Genomic DNA, 22,198 nt, shown 5'->3' with positions numbered 1-22,198 from the left:
TATAGGATGTGGAAAGGACTTGTTCTTTAAACAGTGTCGACTATACTCAAAGCACCTTCTTTCTTGAGTGCCTACTATGCATTTAGTGTACTGGCTTCTCTTGGTATAGTATCTTGTATCCTCACAAATTCTGATCTATTCTCTTCAGAGCAGACACCACCAAACGAAACCCCTGAGGCCGGATTAGTCCTAAGCCCTACTTGCTGAAACTCCCTTCATAGAACTCTGCTGCAGCCCCACCCCGGGATTGCATTGATCTGGTCTGTGCAGACAAAACTCTACAACAGTACTCCCCAGACCATCCTACTTTATATAGGTGAGAAGGGAAGCTGAGAGTTATTTTAGCCAGCTTCAGTCTTAGGCCACTATTTGGCACCTTGGTGAGCAACCCTGAAAGAGGAAGGGGTTAACAACTCCCAGTCCTTGTTCTCTCTCTCTTTCTCAGTACCTTAGCCCAAAAAGAAATGGAAAGAAGGACAGTTGGGCATAGGCAGTGACCATCCATTCTTGTCAACTCTTTTGATCAACTCAGTGTTAACAATTTCTTCATTTTTCATTAAGAATCTATTTTTCCATTGGGTGTTTGTGTGTATGTGTTCTTGCTATGCTAATTGGTTCATGGATATATATATATATATATATAGATATAGGTCTACATATTTGTTTCTTTTTTTTCTTCTCATTTTTAGTATTTTAAAAATGTACTTATTTTTCCTTGCCTTGTCTTTTGAGGGTAAAATTTTTTTTGTTTTTTTTTTTTTTTCGTTTTTTTTTTTTTTTTTTTTTTTTTTTTTTGTTTGAGGTACTGCGGATCGAACCCAGGGTCTTGTGCTTGCAAGGCAAGCACTCTACCGAGTGAGCTATCTCCCCAGCCCCATCTCTTTCTTTTCTTTTCCCCCTAATGAGCAAATTTCCTTTTCTTCCTCTTTCTCTCTCCCTTTAATTGTTTTTTATATATTTTCTCCTCTTTCCTTAAAACATCACTTGCTATATCTATTATGGTTTAGATATGAGGTGTTTCCCAAAAGCTTATGTGTGAGACAATGCAAGAAAGTTTAGAGGTGAAATGATTGGTTTATGAGAGCCTTAACTTAATCAATGCATTAATCCCCTAATAGGGATTAACTGGGGGGGGGATAAATGTAGGCAGGTAGGGTGTGTCTGGAGGAGGTGGGTCATTAGGGGTATGTATTTTACTCTTGTTGATCAGTCTCTGCTTCTGGGTGCAATGTCCCCATCTGCTTTTCGTTGCTACACTTTTCTTCCGTGATGTTCTGCTTCATCTTGGGCCCCCAAGAATGGATTCAGTCACTTATAAACTAAGACCTCTAAAACCATGAGCTCCAAAAGCAATGTTTCCTCCTTTAATTGTTCTTGTCAGGTCTTTTTGTCACAGCAATGAAAAGCTAACTAAAACATAAATTGATACCAAGAAGTGGGGTTGTGGCTGTGACTAACATGACCTTGTGGTCGGAAACTTTTGGAGTTTTTTGGAGTTTGTGGGAGGGATTTTGGAAAGTTTAACAATGCAAACTAGAAAAGCTTTAGAATATTGTAGGTGGACCTTGATGGCAGTTTCAGTTGGAGTTGAGAAGACCAGAATTTTGATAGGACTGTGGACAGTAAAAACTGGACTCATGAGGTTTCAGAGGAAAAGGAGGACTCTATAGGAAATAGGACTGGAGGTCATCTATGTTATGTTCAGGTTAAGAAGTTGTCTGCATTTTCCCCATGTCCTGAGACTTTCTGTGAGGCTGAATTAAGTATTTTGTTTTCCTCATTTTTTTATTGATTATAGTTGTATGTAATGATGGGATTTAGTGTTACATATTTGTACACACACACAATATCACAATATAATTTGACCAATATCACTCCCCAGCATGTCCCCCCTCCCTTTCCACCTCCCACCCCACGGTCCCTTTTCTCTACTGGATCTCCCTTTGAGTTTTAGGAGATCCACCCCCACCTTTGTTTTCCTTTTTCCTCTCTAGCTTCCACATGTAAGGGAAAACATGCGGCACTTGACCTTCTGAGTTTGACTTATTTTGCTTAACATGATGGTCTCTAATTCCATCCATTTTCCTTAAAATTACATAATTTCAGTTTCTTAATGGCTGAATAAAACTCCACTTGTATATATACTGCATTTCTTTATCCATTCATCCATTAATGAACATTTAAGCTGGTTCCATAGTTTGGCTATTGTGAATTGTGCTGCTATAAACCTGGGTATACAGGTATCATTCATTATAGTTGGATGACTTTCATTCTTCAGGGTAAGTACTGAGAAGTGGTATAGCTGAGTCATATGGTGGTTCCATGCCTAGTCTTTCGAGGAGCCTGTAAGGCTGAATTTAAAGGTGATGAACTTCTTAATCTGGCAGAAGAAATTTCTAGGCAGCATAGTGTTCAGGCAGTGTCATGAATATTGCTGGCAGTTTTTAGTTAAGTTTACTGTGATAATCAGGAGCAGAAAGCAAAGCAGAAAGATTTGCAAAGTTTGCTGTTTGACCAGAAAACTGAGTAAAACTGGGGTTAAGGAAGGTGTGGTTGTTAAAGATATTACAGCCACTAAAGGAACTAACTACTTTACCCAGAAACAATAGGAAAGATGTCTTGAGGGCATCTCAGGAATTGGTAAGACCACACCCATCTCAGCCTCAAGGGTGTAAAAGTAAAAATTATTTTGAGAAGAGACAAGTGGGGCACCCTGCTTGCACAGAGGGTCATAAGAAGTTGTTTTACACAGTCACACAAGCACTCAGAGACTACTGCAACCATTGTCCCTAGAGACTTGTCTACTGCTCAAGATGGTGGAAGAACTTGGTGACAACCATGTGGTGCTGGAAAGGGGTCATGCGTGGGGCTTCCACCAAGATTTCAAAGAAAGTCCTGGGTGGCTGGCAAAGTGCAGCAGGTTCAGAGCCCCTGTGGGCAGCCTCTGAAAGGATGATATATGAAGATGTGAGGAGGAAGCTGAAGCTGCAGTGGAGACCCCCAGGATTAAGAAATGCCAGTGCTGTGGATCATCTAATGAGAAAAGTTGCAGGAACTGATCACAGAAAAGCCAAGAAAGAGGTTACGTGGCCACCAACAAAAACCAATGCCACAGGGGTGAAGGTACTCACACCTGAGTGTGATGTTTGGAGAGAACATCACAATCTATAGAATATCTCATCCAGCAATAGCTGAATATACTCATGTGACATTCTCCAAGATAGACCATATTTTAGACCACAAACCAACTCTTAAAGGACACAAAAAATTGATATAATTCCTAGAATTTTATAACAATGGAATGGAATTCGAAATCAACATGACAAAACCCTACAAAGCTATGTAAACACGTGGAGATTATGATGAATGAATGATAGAAGAAATCAAGGAAGAAATTTAAAAAATTCTTAGACTCAAATGAGAATAGTGATACAACATACCAGAACCTCTGTGACATTGTGAAGGAAGTTTTAAGAGGAATGTTTATAGTTATGAGTACCTACATAACAAAATCAGAAAGGTCCCGGTAACTTAATGATGCATCTCAAAGCCCTTGAAAAAGAAGAACAAACCAATTACAAAGCCAGCAGAAAGAAGAAAATACTTAAGGTCAGAGCTGAAATCAATGAACTTGAGAATAAAAACAATACACAGGAGCAATAAAACTAAGAATTGGTTCTTTGAAAAGATAAACAAAATGATAAGCCTTTAGTCAAACTAACAAAAAGAGAGAAAACCCAAATTTATAAAATTAGAGGGGGGAAAAGTCAAAATCATCACAGACATCTCAGAAATCCAGCAGGTCATTAGGGACTATTTGGAAAACTTGTACTCCAACAAATTGGAAAACCTAGAAGAAACAGATATATTTCTAGACAAATAGAATCTGCCAAAACTGAATCAACAGGGCATAGAGATCTTAAACAAGCCAATAACTTGTAATGAGATAGAAGCAGTAAAAAAAAAAAAAAAAAAAAAAAGACTTCCAACAAAGAAAATTCCAGAATAAGATGTTCTGAGCTGAATGCTAACAGAGCATTACAGAAGGGCTAATGTCAATACTCCTAAAATTATTACACAAAATAGAAAGGGATGGGACACTTCCAAATTCGTTCTATGAAGCCAGTATCACACTCATACCAAAACCAGATAAGCACACATCAAGAAAAGAAAACTATAGACTAATATCTCTGGTGAATATAGATACAAAAATATTTAATAAAATATTAGCAAGTCATGTTTAACAACATATTAAGAAGACTATACCCCACTACCAAGTTGGTTTTATCCCAGAGATGCAAGGATGGCTTAACATACACAAATAATAAATATAATTAAGAACAAAAATCTCACAGTCATCTCAATAGATGCAGAGAAGGTGTTTGAAAACAGTGAAGATACTCGGAGTAGAAGGAGCCTACCTCAACATGATAAAGGCTATATATGAAAGCCCAAAGTCAATCTCATAGTAAATGGGGAAAAACTGAAAGCATTTCCTTTAAATTCCAGGACAAGATAAGGATGTCTACTCTCATCACTCCTATTTAATCTAGTGCTAGAAATTATAGCCAGAGCAATTAGGCAAGAGAAGGAAATAGAAGGGATAAAAATAGGAAAGGAAGAAGTCAAATTATCACTGCTAATAAGATCTTTTACTTAGAAGTTCCAAAAAGGCTTCACCAAAAGACTGCTAGAGCTAATAAACCAATTCGGTTAAGTAGCAGGTTATAAAATTAATACAAAAATTAATAGTTTTCTCATATACCAACAATGAATCTGCTGAGAAAGAAATCAGGAAGACAATTCCATTCACAATAGCCTCAACAAACAAACAAACAAACAAACAAACAAACAGATCTAGGAATAAATTTAGCCAAGGAGGTGAAAGACCTCTATCATGAAAGCTAGAGAACACTGAAGAAGATACAAGTAGATGGAAAGACCTCCCATGTTCATGGATAGGCTGAATTAGTATTGTTAAAATGGTGATGCTACCAAAAGTAATATACCGATTCAATACAATCCCCATCAAAATACCAATGACATTCTTCACAGAACTAGAAAAAAAAAAGTCCTAAAATTAATTTGGAAGAATAAAAGACTCAGAATAGCCAACAAAATTCTAAGCCAAAAAAGCAAATGCAAGAGGCATCACAATTCCTGATTTCAGATTTTACTACAGAGTTACAGTAACAAAACCCACATGGTACTGACATAAAACAGATAGTCCAAAGGTACAGAATGGAAAACAAAGACAACCCACACATCTATAGTGATCTGACCCTTCACAAAGGTACCAAAATCCTAAATTGGAGAAAAAATAGCCATTTTAACAAATGGTGCTGGGAAAACTGATCATCCACATGTAGAAGAATGAAATTAGACCCTAATCTCTCACCTTCCACAAAAATCAACACAAAGTGGATCAAAGACCTAGGAATTAGACCAGAAACTATGCAACTCCTAGAAGAAAATGTAGGGACAACACTCCAGCTTATAGGCACAGGCAACAACTTTCTCAATAGAATCCCTAAAGCTCAGAAAATAATGCCACGAGTTAATAAATGAGATAGCCTCAAATTAAAAAGCTTCTGCACAGCAAAGAAAACAATTAGGAATGTGAAGATAGAAACCGTAGAATGGGTGAAAAAAATCTTTGCTCTCTACTCTTCTGACAAAGGATTAATATCTAGAATATATAAAGAGATAAAAAACTTTATATCAAAAAGCAAATAACCCAATCAAATAATGGGCAAATGAATTAAACAGACACTTCTCAAAAGAAGAAATGTAAATGGCCAACAAGTACATGAAAAATATTCAAAATCATTAGTGATTAGGGATATACCAATCAAAACTACACTGAAAAAAATAAACTACACTGATATTTTATCTCACACTAGTCAGAATGGCAGTCATCAAGCATACAAATCATAAAAAATGCTGGAAAGGATGTGGAGAGAAAGGAACTTTTTTATTATTGGTGGGATTGTAAATTTGTACAACCACTATGGAAATCAGTATGGAGGTTTCTCAAAAGACTAGGCATAGAACCACCATATGGCTCAGCTATACCTCTCCTCAGTATTTATCCTGAAGAATTAATTATACATACATACCCATGTTTATAGCAGTACAATTTACAATAGCCAAACTGTGGAACCAGCCTAGGTATACATCAATGAAGTAGGGTAAAGAAAATGTGGTATATATAAACAAATGGATTTTTATTCAGTCTAAAAACAAAATTATATCATTTGCAGGAAAATGGATGGAAATAGAGAACATTAAGTTAAGCAAAATAAGACAAACTCAGAAGGTCAAGGGTTGTGTTTTTTTTCTCTCATATGTGAAAGAAAAAAAGAAAGAAAAAAAGTAAAAGAAAGTTGGGGGTGGGGTGGGGGAAATCTCATGGAGACAGAGGGAGATCAGTAGAAGAAAGGAACCAGTGGGTGGGAAATGTGGAGGGAGGGGGTAAGTGCTGGGGAGTGATAGTGGACAAATTATATTGGCCAATATATTGTGTGCATGTACAAATATGAAACAGTAATCCCATCATTATGTACAAATATAATGCACCAATTAAAAATGTGGAAAGGAAAAAAAAATCACTCACAGTTAATTTAGGAGAGATGATGAGATCCTAGTCTACAAAGGTCAGGTCAATTCCAAATGGTCACTCAGGACTGACCAATTTTAATGTAGGACAAATTACTTAGCAATTCCAAATTAAAGGCATGGTAATTGCTATTTTTTTTTTTTTAGGTTCTACTTCCACAATCCACACTGACAAAAAAAATCCTTTGTAAGCAGATCTGAACTATCAGCCTTTTCTTCTCTTCTTAAAGTAGTAGGAATGCAGATTTATCCTTTTCTCTGATTGCCTTGTGGCTTGAGGAACAAGGAAATAGATTCTAGCCACTTTGGTGAACTTCTCACCTTCATGCCATTAGCACTCAGCTCTGTTCAGCTAGTGTAGCTAGAAACCAAGATCTGGAAGCTGATACTTCTGAAGCAGCACTTTATAGTTTCAATTAAATGGTTACAACACAAAGTGGTAAAAGAAAATTTTGCTGATTAATAAAGTATCTTTTTTTCTATCAATGTTTCCTGGAACTGAAATGATATGTTTCTTTTGCCTGGAGGGAATTATAACAGTTCATCTTAATGTGTTTAAAATATTTCTGATGTTGTAAAGACAGAATTTTCAAAGACCACTCAACTGCAGATTATCTAAGTAATGATCTATAGAGACAAATTGGGGTAACGGATAAATCTATCAAGCCTTGAGAACTCAGAATCTCCCTGCTGTTCCACTCCAAGTGAAGATGCATAATTGTCAGTGAGTCACCCTAAAAAGAATTGGGATTGTGTGTATGTGTGTGCCTGTGTGTGTCTGTGTTTTTGGGAACTGAAACTAAGGCTTTGTGCATGCCAGGCAAACCCTCCATCACTGAGCCACATCCTCAGCCCATGAAATGGGTTTTGAAACAGGAAGGGCTCCTTCTATTCCTGGCTTTCACAGGAGATTTGTGTGTTGTTGGGCTTCATTATGTTGGTGCTGAGGATTTAACCCAGGGGTGTTCTATCACTGAGCTTTGCCCCAGATCATTTCAATTTTTATTTTGAGACATGGTCTCACTAAGTTGCTTAGGCTGACCTCAAACTCAAACTTGGCAATCTTCCTGCCTCAGCCTCCCGACTTGCTCAGATTTTACGAGAAAAATGGCACCTACTTCTGAGGTTACCTGTTTACTGGAAAAACTAAACCAGATTGGAAAATTCAGAATCCAGATAAAATCCAGCTACCCTAAAGGCAGATGGATAACTGGCAAATATGCATCAAGTCAACTATGAGAGAGCTAGAGGAAACAACACAGGGGTCAGATAGAACTTGTGGGTTCCCTGAGCCATAGAATCATCTGCCAAGTGTTGGTATTGGATAACTTAGACTAGAGTCAGAAGATGAGATGATTAGACAGAAACGTTCTTCTCTAACCAGAGGCCGAGGAATTGACAGGGTGGAAGACAGTTTCAGGCAGGGATGGAGGAAATTCTGAGGTTCTAAGATTGAGGTAGAAATTAGAATTAGGATCCTTACAGTCCTGAAGTGGTACCAAACGATCCATCCTGAATGACTGATTTGGATCTCACTGTAACCTTGATGCCAATATAGCCTTTTTTTTTTAAATTTTTTTTATTATTATTATTTTTTAACTCCTGCAAATGATGGAAGACTGGACTTTCCATTTTAAACCAAAATTTCCTGATTCAAATTTCCTGGCATTTGAACCTTTTGGTCTGGGTTTCTAAGGGATGTGAATGTGTGTGTGTGGGGGGCGGGGGAGGGAGAGAGAGGAAAAAGGAGAGAGAGAAAGAGAAAGAGAGGGAGGGAGAGAAAGGGAGAGAGAGGGGAGAGAGCGAGGGGGAGGAAAGAGGAAGAAGAAGAAGAAGAAGAAGAAGAAGGAGGAGGAGGAGGAGGAGGAGGAGGAGGAGGAGGAGGAGGAGGGAAGGAGGATGAGGATGAGGATGAGGAGGAGGAGGAGGAGAAAGAAGGGAGAAGAAGGGGGAAAGGGGAAGGGAAGAAGAGAAAGGGAAAGAAGAGGAAGAAGAACAGGAAGGAGGAGGAGAAGGGGGAGGAGGAGGAGGAGGAGGAGGAGGAGGAGGAGGAGGAGGAGGAGGAGGAGGAGGAGGAGGAGGAGGAGGAGGAGGAGGAGAAGGAAGTAGCACAGGAGAGAAGGGCCCCTGGTGCCCTGGTAATCTGCCTTTCCCCAGACATGTTATGATTGATTATTCTATGACTAATGAAAACTTAGTGCAATAGGGACTACTTTAAGAATTTCTTTTTCTTTTGATATTCATAGCTTTATTCATGGTTGTAAATGTGAAAACTTCAAACCTTTAACTCCCCTGACAAAACAGAATATATATCCTTAGAAAATAGTTTTCAGTGGCTAGTAAACAGACTTATTTTCAGCATTGCAATTTGCAAATGTATATTGGTGTTTTTTAAAAGTTGTGATTGAAAATTGCAGGATTTAGACTAATTTAGTTAATAATCAGTTATGTTCCTCTGAGAATCCTGGAGACCTAATGCTAAAAAAAAAAAAAAATCAGCAAGTTCAGAAGAAAGGTCAAAATAGCAAATTAGCATCATCTGCAGTTTTTTTTGTTGTTTGTGTTTTAACAAAGTTTTCAGAATTAAGGAAACTAAAAAGAGATTTATGTTTGAGTTGTTCAGTATTTTTATAGTCAAAAGTGACAAGAAACAATGTACAAAGTCTTGAGTTAAATGATAGTAGAACCACATGATAAAATATCATAGAAGAATTTTAATGACATGGAAATCATCCACAAGGTATTCTGTAAAGGTTAAGTAGGATACAGAACCATAGACAACATAATCCACGTTTTTACTTCTCTGTGTACCAAGGAGTATTTCCAGATGGGGAGTAATGCTCTCACTTTTTAAGTTCTTCCACATCTGTCTGTTTTCTGCACCCATTACATATTGTTTATAATTAAAAAGTTTATACTCAAGGGAGTCTGAATTTTATAAATTTCCAACAAAACCTACAATAAGTTTAGGTTATATAGGATTACGAGGACATTTACTAATTTTAGGAAGTAATGTAGAACTTATTTTCCCTATAGGCAGTCTCCTTGAAGACAGCTCCTCTGTATCAGCAGAGCCAATGAAATGACTTTTACTTTCAAAGAAGCTCACAGCAAAGAATGACTAAAGATGACTTCTGCTTCACAGTGAAAGGTTCTTCTTCCTGCTAGATCCTCTAACTTTCCTTAAACAGTCTTTCTTGAGTATTTCTGTGTATTCTTCCAGAAATTTTCTGACTAGTGATTTTCTAATTTGACCAAGATAAGGTAGTAAAAAGTGAAAATGATGTGTTCTGCTTATCCTTCTTTATTGTTAATTGATGTTGCTAATTGTAGTAAAAACAAGTCAAATTTGTTAACCATCAGTGATTTTGTTACCAATGGGATGATGAGACCTGATATTCATATCTCTTTATACTCTTTCCATTAATCTATGTCCAATTCCATTTGGATGTTATTAGGAGAGATAAAGCCTGCTTTATTGGTCCACCCCCCGATACTCCCTACCAGGAGCACTTAACCACTGAGCCACATCCCTAGGCCCCCCCCCTTTTTTATTTTGGAACAAGGTCTCCCTAAGTTGCTTAGGGCCTTGGTAAGTTGTGGAGTCTGGCCTCAAACTTGTAAACCTTTTGCCTCAGCCTCCTGAACTGTTCAGATTATAGGCGAGCACCACTGAGACCAGCTGTTGATTCTTTAATATAATTGCAGGAAGATATGTCACTGCATTAAAATGCAAGTCAGAGTACTTAATAATGACCTTTTTATGCATAATTCCTATATTCCTGATAAGTCTGTTCAGGAATATGACTGAAAAATTTCCAGGTGAGGTAAAGAATAATCCAAAAGATGTTTAGCCTTCAGATTTATACTGAGCTATATTTCTAGTTTTCTTTTCCCCTTTTAGATAGCATTTCATGGGACTTCTCAGTTCATAATTGCATTAACCAATTAACATAATAAATCACCTCTTATCCATCTGTCACTCAGTCTATCTATTCATTCATCACCCATCCATCTCTTTTATCATTCCTGTTTCTTTGAGGAACTCTGACTAATATAGGGCTTTTTGTTTTGCTTTCATTTTTGTCTTGTTTTCACTGTCATAATGATTGGTGAGGAGGGGGCACTCCTGACATTTAATGGATGGGAGTTGAGCTTCAAGGTCTGGTAAGGTTATGGGACAATTCTATACATCAAAGAACTGTCCTGCCCCACAATGTCAATACTCTCTCTCTCTGTGTCTGTTGAGAAACAATAGTGAAATGAGCTCTAAAGTTCATTTTTATACAAAAATCATAACGTTACTTTCCTTGAATCGATTCAATGTACTCTTTAAAAAATCCCAACTCTTCAATGGGACATTCAAAAGTTTCCAAAAACCTAGCCATTTGGAACTTGCTATTCTGGTCACACTGAACTTTTCTCAGTCTTATCTCTGCATCTTAGGCTGTGCTCTGTGAGGTTGCTCTTTCTCCTTCTTTGTACCTAGCTAGATTTTACCAATTTCCAAATTTTAGGCCAGTATTTATTTTAAAAGATACCTATCCTTGGCCTCTTTTGAACTTCTGTGACATTTGTTCCAACATCTCTTGGCACTCAATCATATTCTGATTTCTCCCGTTACTTAACTCTCTATGTATTTTTGGCCTGACTTCAAAAATAGAATATAAACTTTTCCAGGGGAGGGACTATCTCATACTTCTTTGTATTCCACAGTGATCATAGCAAGCCATACACTAAATCAATATTTGTTGAGCAAAACCACATTGCAGCAAACGAAGTCAACATCTCCCATTATACCCCTCCTCTGTATTTATACCAGAGTCCTTCTTGTCTCCTCATCCTCTAGGCTTTTACAGTAAGAGGAAACAGATAATTGCTTCCTTGGAGACTAGATCTTTGTTTTGGGGTTCATATATCCTCTGTCTCCCAACTTGTTATGGTTTGGATCTGAAGTGTCCCCAAAAGCCCACGTGTGAGACAATGCAAGAAGGTACAGAGGAGAAATGATTGGATTGTGAGAGTCTTAGCCCAATCAGTGAATTAATTCCCTGATAAGGATTAACTGAGTGGGTAGGGTGTGGTTGGAGCATGTGGGCATTGGGGGAGTGGCCTTGGTGTATATTTTGTATCTGGTGAGTGGAGTCTCTCTGCTTTCTGATCATCATGTGAGCTGTTTCCCTCCACCATACTCTTCCATTATGATGTTCTGTTTCACCTCGAGCCCCAAGGAATGGAGCCAGCTGTTTATGAACTGAGACCTCTGAAACTGATCCCTCAAACAAACTTTTCCTCTCTTGAAATTGTTCTGGTCAGATCTTTTAGTTATAGCACTGAAAAAGGTGACTAAAACACAACTTCTCTGTTTTTTTTTTTTTTTTTTTTTTTTTTTAAGTTTCCTGTATGTCAATCTAAAGCTACTCAAAGAAAGGGGATGGGCAGAGGGAAGGGTGAGGTTTGAAAGTTGGAGGTAGAGTCAGTATATCAAATTTTAGGAGTGGATGCATTAGGAAGTAGAAAGATGGCTGATGCAAATTAATTCTCTTTCCTTGTCATATGTTAGTCTTTCAGCTAGTTTTCAGCTGATGCAGATAGCACTTTGCTGTGAATTTTGACATTAGATAAACTGTATTTGGGTTATTAAATCATGTGAGATAAATGTTTCAGAACAGGTAATGCAAGCTGTACCCATGCTCTCAATCTTGTTATTTTCATTAGAAAAAATTTTAATGTTTATATTTTCAGATGAATTTCTTATTATTGGAAGAGATCATGGATTCATCTTGTATTGGGTAATTGACGTTTTTGTTTTATTAGCAATAAATATGTCTCCAGTGTTCAGCTTCCTTACCACATATAGTTATCCTATATTAATATTGAAATTTACTCAATAGTACTAAGGAGCTTGGACATTTTAAATAAAGTAAAATAGCATATTTCAAGTTGATGAAGAATTCTGAACTTATCCTCTATAATTTCAAAACAATAAACTACTACTTTTTGAAGTATTATAAAAGTGCCAGCAGGGCGGGGGACTCTGCATGATGAGTTGGGACACTGGGGCATTGGTTTCGATAATCTAGGCACACATCTGCTCCTAGAAGGGCCTGGTACTCATGTAATGCTCAGGGATGCATAATACTCCTCTCTGCATGGCCATACACACACACTTTATGTATATATAGAAAGAATGATTTAACCTGCTTCCGCAGTATTTTAAAACAATAACACCTAAGATGATCCCATGAAAGAAAAATTCATTTTGTCACCCATTTTGGCATTAAGTCATAAGGGCCTTCACATGGACACTGTTATGTCTTTCAGACTATATAGAGAACTACTCCTGAGAAAGTAGTATATAATCAGTTCCAATACATCCAGAAACAGGCTTCTTCCTTGAGACTTATGCTTGCTATCTGGAGTTGGCTATCAGGCAGACTGCAATCTTCTCAGTTTTTCCCAAGACAGCCACTGTGACTTCCTCTGGAATTACTGTCTGTGGGGGATAAATATATATTCCTTTCCACCCTACACCACTTTTTTCCCACTTCATTGTAATCCAATTCTACAAGCTATTTTATGGGAAATGGCTCTCAGTGCCACCATCTCCTGAGATCCTGGTGGTTTCTGTGAAAAGAGGGCCCAGATTTTTGGGAAATGTCAGTCAGGACATAAATAGTGATTTGCTCATAATACTGTCAGGAACTGATTAGAAGTAGAAAAGAGCTGTGTTTTGAGTTTTTGGCTTAAAAAGGGAGAAAAGGAAAAGATATGTGATATATAGAGACTAATTCAGAAAGGCAATGAAAGTGACAGAGAGATGACAGTCCTTCATGGTTCAGCAGAAGGTAACCATAGCTAGTGACAGAAGATATGAAACCAGGGAACAGCCACGGTAGGATGGGAAGAGAATTCATGGGAGCTGGTAAATTTTCCACAATTTTAGTCAATGGATACATTACTGAAGTCTTCTCCAGGATCTTAAAGGGAGGTAGAAGTCTAAAGTCAGTCATATACTGCATAGCAATTCCATAGTCTCCTCAGTAGTCACAGGTGACCCATGGGCCTCAAGTTGTGGGGGTCGGGCACCTCCAGGCAGAAGTGTGGGGATCTCTTGACTCTGCATTTTTAATTTCCTTTAAACTACATCAATTTTTAGTAGTGGTCATTTGGACAAATAGGAAGGCAGAAGGAAGGCAATCTGAAGATACACGCAGGGCGATAAATGGGTACACCACAGTGGTCATTCTTCCGGAGCACAGTATACACATGACTTCATCTCTATGGAGCCAGCAACCATAGTTCCTGACCATTAAGAAATAGTTCTGGGACCCGCCCCCCCCTACACCAGAAGAGTGGAGACTGTGTACTGGTGTGCAGTAGGGCTGGGTGGTGGTGGTGGTATGGGGATCATTACCTCTCCAGCGCTGTAACTTCGGAGCCTCTGGAGGTGCTGTCGATGAGTCAGATGATTGGGAAGACGACCGTTCTGAAGAGGGATTCGGGGGTCAATGAAAGTGGTAGCTCGACTGTTGTGGTCCACAAAAAAAGACTGTAGGCAGACAGGTGAAGCAAAGCATACCGTGAGAACGGGCCAGGATGGAGTTGGGAAGATAAGGGAAGGTTACGGGGCTCATGAGTCGAATGAAGAAGATAACCTAAATATCCCAAATGTCACAACCTAAATATAATCACCAAATTATTTTAGCAATGTCCCCCCAGTCTTTTCCCATGCGCATATACAAATCTCTATATATTTTCTCCACAATTAAGTCTACAATTTTGTTATAAGAATTTTCCAATTATTATTTCATAATTATTTCCCTAAGTTATTAAATATTCTTCTAACACAATTTTAGCGAGTTTATGATAGTATGATGGATGTATAATAATTAGTAATTAATTTCAGTACCTTTCATTGGTGGATGTTTGACGTTTTAGAAAAACTGTTTTAAAATTATGCTTCAGTGAACACTCTTGTATATAAATCCTTGTGGTATGTATGATTACTACGTATGCTCCTATTTATGGTAAAAGTTGGTCTTTAAAAAATATCTGTCATAAAAGAGAAAGTTATTACTAGTTTTTTTTTTTCTTTTGGCAGTGCTGGGGATTGAACCCAGGGCCTTGTGCTTGCAAGGCAAGCACTCTGCCAACTGAGCTATATCCCCAGCCCTTAAAAGGTATCTTTTGATGAAGTCTGATCCTAAGCCAACATGATGAAGTCTGATCCTAAGCCAGATATCAACATCTTTGTCTTCTATTAGGTGCAGGGTCTCTGGTCTAATTCCATTTTGAGTTGAGTTTTGTGCAGGGTGAGAGGTAGAGGTTTAACTTCATCTTACTGCATATGGATTTCCAGTTTTGCCAGCACCATTTGTTGAACAGGCTATCTTTTCTCCATTTTATGTTTTTGGCTCCTTTGTCTAGTATGAGGTGACTGTATTTATGTTGTTTTGTCTCTGTGTCTTCTATTCTGTACCATTGGTCTGCCTGTCTATTTTGGTGCCAATACCATGCCGTTTTTGTTACGATTGCTCAGTAGTATAGTTTAATGTCTGGTATTGTGATACCTCCTGTTTCACTTTTTCTACTCAGGATTTTTCTGGCTATTTGAGGTCTCTTGTTCTTCCAGATGAAGTTCATGATTGCTTTCTCTATTTCTATGAGGAATGTCATTGGGATTTTAATTGTAATTGCATTGAATCTGTATTGTGCCTTTGGTAGAATGGCCATTTTGACAATGTTAATTCTGCCTATCCAAGAACATGGGAGATCTTTCCATCTTCTAAGGTTTTCTTCAATTTCTTTCTTTAATGTTCATTGTACAGGTCTTTCACCTCTTTTGTTAGATTAATTCCCAAGTATTTTATTTATTTATTTATTTTTTGATGCTACTGTGAATGGAGTGGTTTTCCTAATTTCTCTTTCAGAGGATTCATCACTTATGAATAGAAATGCATTAGACTTATGCATATTGATTTTATATCCTGCTACTTTGCTGAATTCATTTATTAGTTCTAGAAGTTTTCTGGTGGAGTTTTTTTGATCTTCTAAATATAGGATCATGTCATCAGCAAATAGAGACAGCTTTATTTCTTCTTTTCCTATTTGTATCCCCCTTTTTTTTTTTTACATTGTGTTTGGTGATGTGGGTGTGTTTTCAGACTATGGTGGTTTAATAATCTCTGGGCTATTTGTATCCCTTTAATTTCTTTGGTCTGTCTAATTGCTCTGGAAAGTGTTTCAAGGACGATGTTGAATAGAAGTGGTGAAAGAGGGCATCCCTGTCTTGTTCCAGTTTTTAGAGGAAATGCTTTCAGTTTTTCTCCATTAAGAATGATGTTGGCTGTGGGCTTAGCATAGATAGCCTTTACAATGTTGAGGTATGTTTCTACTATTCCTATTTTTTCTAGTGTTTTAAGCATGAAGGGGTGCTGTATTTTATCAAATGCTTTCTCAGCATCAATTGAAATAATCATGTGATTCTTAACTTTAAGTCTATTGATGTGGTGAATTACACTTATTGATTTCTGGATGTTGAACCAACCTTGCATCCCTGGGTAAACCTCACTTGATCATGGTGCACTATCTTTTAAATATATTTTTGTATGCAATTTGCCAGTATTTTGTTAAGGATTTTTACATCTATGTTCATCAGGGATATTGGTCTAAAGTTTTCTTTCTTTGATGGGGGGGTATGAAAAATGGTGGAATGAGACAGACATCATTGCCCCATGTACGTGTATGATTACACAAATGGTATGAATCTGCATTGTGTACAACCATAGAAATGAAATTATGTACCCCATTTGTGTACAATGAATCAAAATGCAGTCTGTAAAAAATTAAAAGCTAAATAAAAATAAAAAAAGACATCTTTTGTACTATAGGACAATCTCTCAATTACTCTCTTTTAAACAAAATATAAAGTTTGGTGAAGACATATGAGCATTAACTGACCTCAATCAATGTTAATTTTAGATATTTTTGGATGTCACCTAACAAAAGTAGGCAAACAAAATTCTACACAGCTTTAGAACGTACTCACGGCAAGTATGAACTTGTCATATCAAGTATCAGATGTCATTGTAAACAAGTCTTTAAAAGAGTTCTCTAAAAAGTTATCCAGGAAGTTGTTTTGTTATGAAGATAAAAAATATTCTCCACCCCTAGGACAAAGGTAAATAACAACTCTTCTTATATAGAAATCAATATTTGTAATTTGCAATAAAATTTGCCAAGATAACATCTCATGCAGGTTTGGAGACGGCTACATGTCCAAATGGATGGAAGGTGATATGCCTCAAAAAATGTTAGACTAAAAAAGACTGGGAATAATATTGGCCAAATTGTACTGTTATATTATGCATATGTATGAATATGTAACAACAAATCTCACCATTATGTACAACTATAATGTACCAATGAAATATGGGAAAAAAGTAATGCTAAATAAAAGATGCCCAGCAAACTGCACCAGTTAACCGGTTTGATAAACTGTTATATTAACAATTATGACACCTGCAACATTTTATAAAGTAACTAATTTCATAAAATTACTATGGGGGAATTAAAAAAGTGATGGTAGTGATGTCAAAAATACAAGTAAAAAATCTGAAAAAGACAAAAACGTGACTTGAAAAAGTCCCAAATATCAACATGTTTAGATAACATGAAATTTTAAACATACAAGTATAAGCTAAATTAATAAATATTAAAAGTAGACTTTTATTATTCAAATAAAGACCTAAAAGTATATAAATTAGATAGGTTCTTTGTATTTGTGCATATATGGTAATTTTTTAGTATAAATTACTAAATATTAAATTAATTATTGAGCTAAAAGTTAGAAAAAAATTTAAGGTTCTTGATCCATATTAAGAAACTACCTTTGTGAAAGCTGTGCAGATATACCATCTTACCATAAGTACATTTATAATGCTTTTATAATGTTCTCACAAATTCTGAGTAATTTTGAAAGAACTCTTAGGAAAGTTAAATGTTAACAATCATGGATTAGAATTTATCATGAAATTGACAAAAGAAAATATTTCACACATAAATTTTTGTCATCTTCTTTATAGAGAATTGTCTGCTATGTCTGTTCCTTTTTTGCTCTTGGTAGTGGGATGTTAAAGTTTTCTTATTTATTTAAATGTGTGCTTAGTTACACTTAACTTTCACATTTGCTTTTGCTTTGTTTTCTAATACACAAAACAAAAATTTCTATGAAATTAAAATTAAAAATTAAAAACTAGCATCTCAATTCACAATAGCTAGATTGTGGAACCAACCTAGATGCCCTTCAATAGATGAACAGATAAAGAAACTGTGGTATAGATACACAATGGAATATTATTCAGCCATAAGGAAGAATGAAATTATGGCATTTGTAGGTAAATGGATAGAGTTGGAAAATATCATGCTAAGTGAAATAAGCCATTTCCAAAAATCCAAAGGCCGAATGTTTTCTCTGATAAGTAGATGATGATACATAATGGGGGTGGAGCGGGTAGGAGAAGAATGGAGAAACTTTGGATTGTGTAGAGGGAAGTGGGGAAGGGGTCGGAAAGATAGTGGAATGAGACAGACATGATTACTGTATGTACATGTATGATTACACAAATGATGTAATCATGTACAACCATAGAAACAAAAAGTTGTACCCCATTTGTGTACGATGAATCAAAATGCAGTCTGTAAAAATAAAAAAAAATCCTATGGATTAAAATATGTCAATCATTGCTCTCTGGAGGAAAGTTCAATGTTTAAATGTATTCTAGCTTTTTAAAAATTTGGGTTAATTTTTAATATAAAATCTTCCATCTTTCTTAAACTTATTTGGTATTATGTGAGATTTTAATTTAATATTTTTCTCAAAGACCCCATTTTTCCAAATCATCCATTCCCTATTATTTTACTACATATAAGTTTTTTATAAATATTATGGTCTGTTTCAGGAGTATTTTTTTCTTTACCAATGGTTTATGAATTTTTCACTGGTGTCACATTATTCCAACTGATGTCTGTAGGGCAAGCTTCTCTTCCTCTTTTCCAAGACGTTTTAGGTATTCCTATCTAATTATTTAAAATTTTCCAGATGAACTGATATTAATTTTATTAAGTTCCAAAATAGTTCAATTGAGATTTTGTTTAGAATCACCTTAAGATTATAAATGTTTTGGGAGAAAATTCATTCTTTATATAGCAAATGTGAGTGTAACAATTTTGCATTTCTGAATATGTCTGTGAAAGATATTTTTCCCTTAGTAAAGTTTTATAGTGTCTTCCTGAAAGGCGCATATTTCTGATTAGGATAATTTATAGGTATTTAATATTGTCTTTTGCTATTCTGAGTGCTTCTTTTCCTATAATCTTTAATAACTCATAATTGCTGATATCTAAGAAAGCTATAATTTGTATATTTATCTTTGTTTGAAATATTAAATGCTTCTATCAAATAAGCTACTCTTTTAAGTATATTGCCTTTGATTTTTACTTACAAATAATGATTTTAACTTTTTTACAAGGGTTTTTAAATTTTTATCTCCTTTCTTGTAATACTGGTGAGAACTTCTAAAATAATGTTAAGTAAGAGGTGGGAAAACAAGTAAGGTCCAAATGCAAAATATGATGATGCTCATTGTTTTAAGAAAGTTTTTACTGGACCATGAAAACATATTTGCATTCTGTTATACTTTGAATCTTTAAATGTTCCCTAGAGGTCCATGTGTTGAAGGCTTGGTTCCCCGTTGATGGTGCTGTTGGTGTGGTGGAGCCTTTAGGAGGTAGAAATTAATGGAAGGAAGTTAGGTCATTGGGGAGATGACCTTGAAGGGAATATTGGGACCTCAGCCTCTTCCGGTCTCTCTTGTTTTTTGGCCACCATGAGGTCAACAGGCCTCCTCCATGCACGCCTGTTATTATGTGCTGCCACTGGCCCAAAGCAACAGGGTCAAGGGACCATGGGTGATACTTCTGAAACTGTGAGTCAAAATAAATCTTTTCTACTTATAAATTGATCATTTCAGGCATTTCATCACAGTAATACAAAGCCAACTAACATACATTCGTAGTGGAATCACTTTATTACTAAGCCTCATAAATTGCCACATCTCATATTTTAAGTATGATCTCTTTGATTTTCACTTGAAAATGATAATTTTGTCTCCTTCATGAGAACTTTTAAATTTTTACCTTTTTTCTTGCAATATTGGTGAGAACATCTCATATTTTGGAATTGCCTTTTTATTACAACACTTTTTTGTTTTTAAAATATAAATGTGTATTTGATTTTTATTCAGTAGTGTTTGAACATTTCTTAAAACGATCAACTAAAATTCCTCAACAGTTTATAAATTATTGGTTAAGATACTAATGATCACAGGTTTACTAATAGTAAATTACCCTTTCATCTTTGGGAGAAAATCTATTTAATTGTGGTGGGTCATTTTTTAATTACATGTCTAATTTAACATTTCTTTTTTTAATGCTAGAGATCAAATCCAGGGCCTCATACATGCTAAACATGCATTCTACCACTGAGCACCTCCCCAATTCCAAACATTTAATTTTTAAGTTAGTGTTTTTTGGAACTCAATGAGTTTTGCCTATAGTTTTTTATTTTTAAATTCCAAAATTCCCTACTTTTATATGCAATTGTGTGTATTTAGTTCTATTCAATTTTATCACCTGTGCAGATTCATGTTCCACTTTCACATTTGAGATACAGAAAAGTTTTTTTAATACAAGGATCCTTCATGTTTTCCTTTTGTAATTATATTCACCTCCTTCTTACTCCTGACCCAACCAACCACTAATCTGTTCTCCATTTCTATGATTTTGTCATCTCAAGAATATTATATAAATGGAATCATATAATATGTAATCCTCTGAGATTGGCTTTTTTCACTCCAGCACCTTAAGATTCCTTAAGATTTATCCAAGTTGTTGCATTCAGTCTCTCTCTCTCTCTCTCTCTCTCTCTCCCTCTCTCTCTTTTAAATTGGTGAGTAAGATCCATGGCAGGGATGTATCTGAGGTTGTGCCAACAGCTGTTGCTTTTTGTTTGGTTTTATTAGCAAAATTATGATTGCTTCATAAGATGAACTTTATAGCTTACATTTTTTCCTGTCTGGAGTAGATCATGAAGATATCTGAACTGGGTAAGTAATTTGTTGAGTTTTGTTACTTATTTCATCACTACAGGCTTATTCAATTTTTGACATTTCCCAAGGTAGTTTTTAAAAACATTTACATATTATATCTTTGCAAAGTTATCCATTTCTTCATTGAGGTTTTCTAACATTGATCTCAAACATTTATATAACTATATGTATATTTCTTTTCTTTTTAAAAAAATTATCCTGAATCTGTTACATTTTACTTCTCATTTCTTGGTTTTATTTAACTTTTTCCTTAGATTGATTTTTCTTTTACAAACATTATTTCTTATATTATTTTCTAATTCATACTGGATTTTAATTCATTATTTTCAAATAACTTTTGAAATAATTTTCTACCTTAATTACTTTTCTTGTCACTTCTTTAAGTTCTTGTTTTAGAAGCTTATATTTGTTTTCTTATCTGATACTAAAACCAAAAACTTTGAATAGAGCCATTCTGTATCTTATGTTTTATTAAGTATTATTCACATTTATCTTCAGTAATTTCTCAAAAATTTTTTTCTTTGCACTACTGGGGATTGAACTTGGGCCCTTGTGTATGCTAGGCAGGTACTTTACCACTGAGCCAAATTCTGGTCCTCTCTATAGCTTTTAAGTCTTTATTTTATCTTAAACCCAATAGTTAACTAGAGCATTGTTTTGAATAGTCAGTAGACAAGGTTATGTGTTTGTGGTGATGTTTAAATTTGTAATTTAAAATTTAGCTTTATTGCTTTTTGTGCTATGGAATGACCCCTTTTGTTTTCTTTTTGGTATACAATGTTATTTCTTAAAAATAAATGTTCCATAGCATCTTGAAAAGAAATTGCCAGCTCAATTTATTTTTTACTGTTTTTATTGTGGAGATTATATATCTATGAATTTTATATATATATAATGTATACATATGTACATATATACAGTTCAGTGGTGTTATGTAAATTATCTAGTTATGCAACCATCACCACCATCCATTTCTAGAACTTTTTTATCTTCCCAAACTGAAACATGTACTAAACAATAATTTCTCATTCTCTCCTCTAACCCTCTGGTAACCTCTGTTTTTTACTTTCTATCTTGTTGAATTCGACTATTCTAGGTACCTGAAATGAGTGGAATTGTATAATAGTTGTTCTTGTGTGTCTGGCTTATTTCCCTTAGCATAGTGTTTTTAAGCCTCATCCATGTTGTAGCACATGTCGGAATTTCATTTCTTTTGAAGGCTGACACTATGCCAATGTAAGTACATGATGTTTTGTTTAGACATTCATGTAAGATCTATTTTTAACAAAAAATGTATGTTTCATTAAAACAGAAATATCAAACACATTTTCCTATGTGTTTCTTTCATTTCTTTTTATATTTCTCTTTATTTAATAATAATATGGTAGTGGAAACCAATTCAGATCTCA

The 22,198-nt window shown here is 35.6% G+C and overlaps 1 protein-coding gene across 6 annotated transcripts in view; it reads right to left on the bottom strand.

Moving 5' to 3' along the window:
* Positions 1-22,198, bottom strand: part of HECW1 (HECT, C2 and WW domain containing E3 ubiquitin protein ligase 1) — a 422,686-nt gene that overhangs the window by 67,364 nt on the left and 333,124 nt on the right. For all 6 annotated transcript variants that reach the window (XM_079149876.1, XM_079149880.1, XM_079149879.1 and 3 more), the window contains one exon: positions 14,036-14,170. In XM_079149876.1, the coding sequence (XP_079006002.1) occupies positions 14,036-14,170 (135 nt within the window). The remainder of the gene's footprint in view (positions 1-14,035; positions 14,171-22,198) is intronic.

The sequence above is a fragment of the Sciurus vulgaris genome (genome assembly GCF_902686455.1).
Source record: "Sciurus vulgaris genome assembly, chromosome: 8".
In the NCBI taxonomy this organism is placed as follows: domain Eukaryota; kingdom Metazoa; phylum Chordata; class Mammalia; order Rodentia; family Sciuridae; genus Sciurus; species Sciurus vulgaris.
The sequence above is the reverse complement of the archived record's forward strand: the minus strand, read 5'-3'. Positions and strand labels throughout refer to the sequence as shown.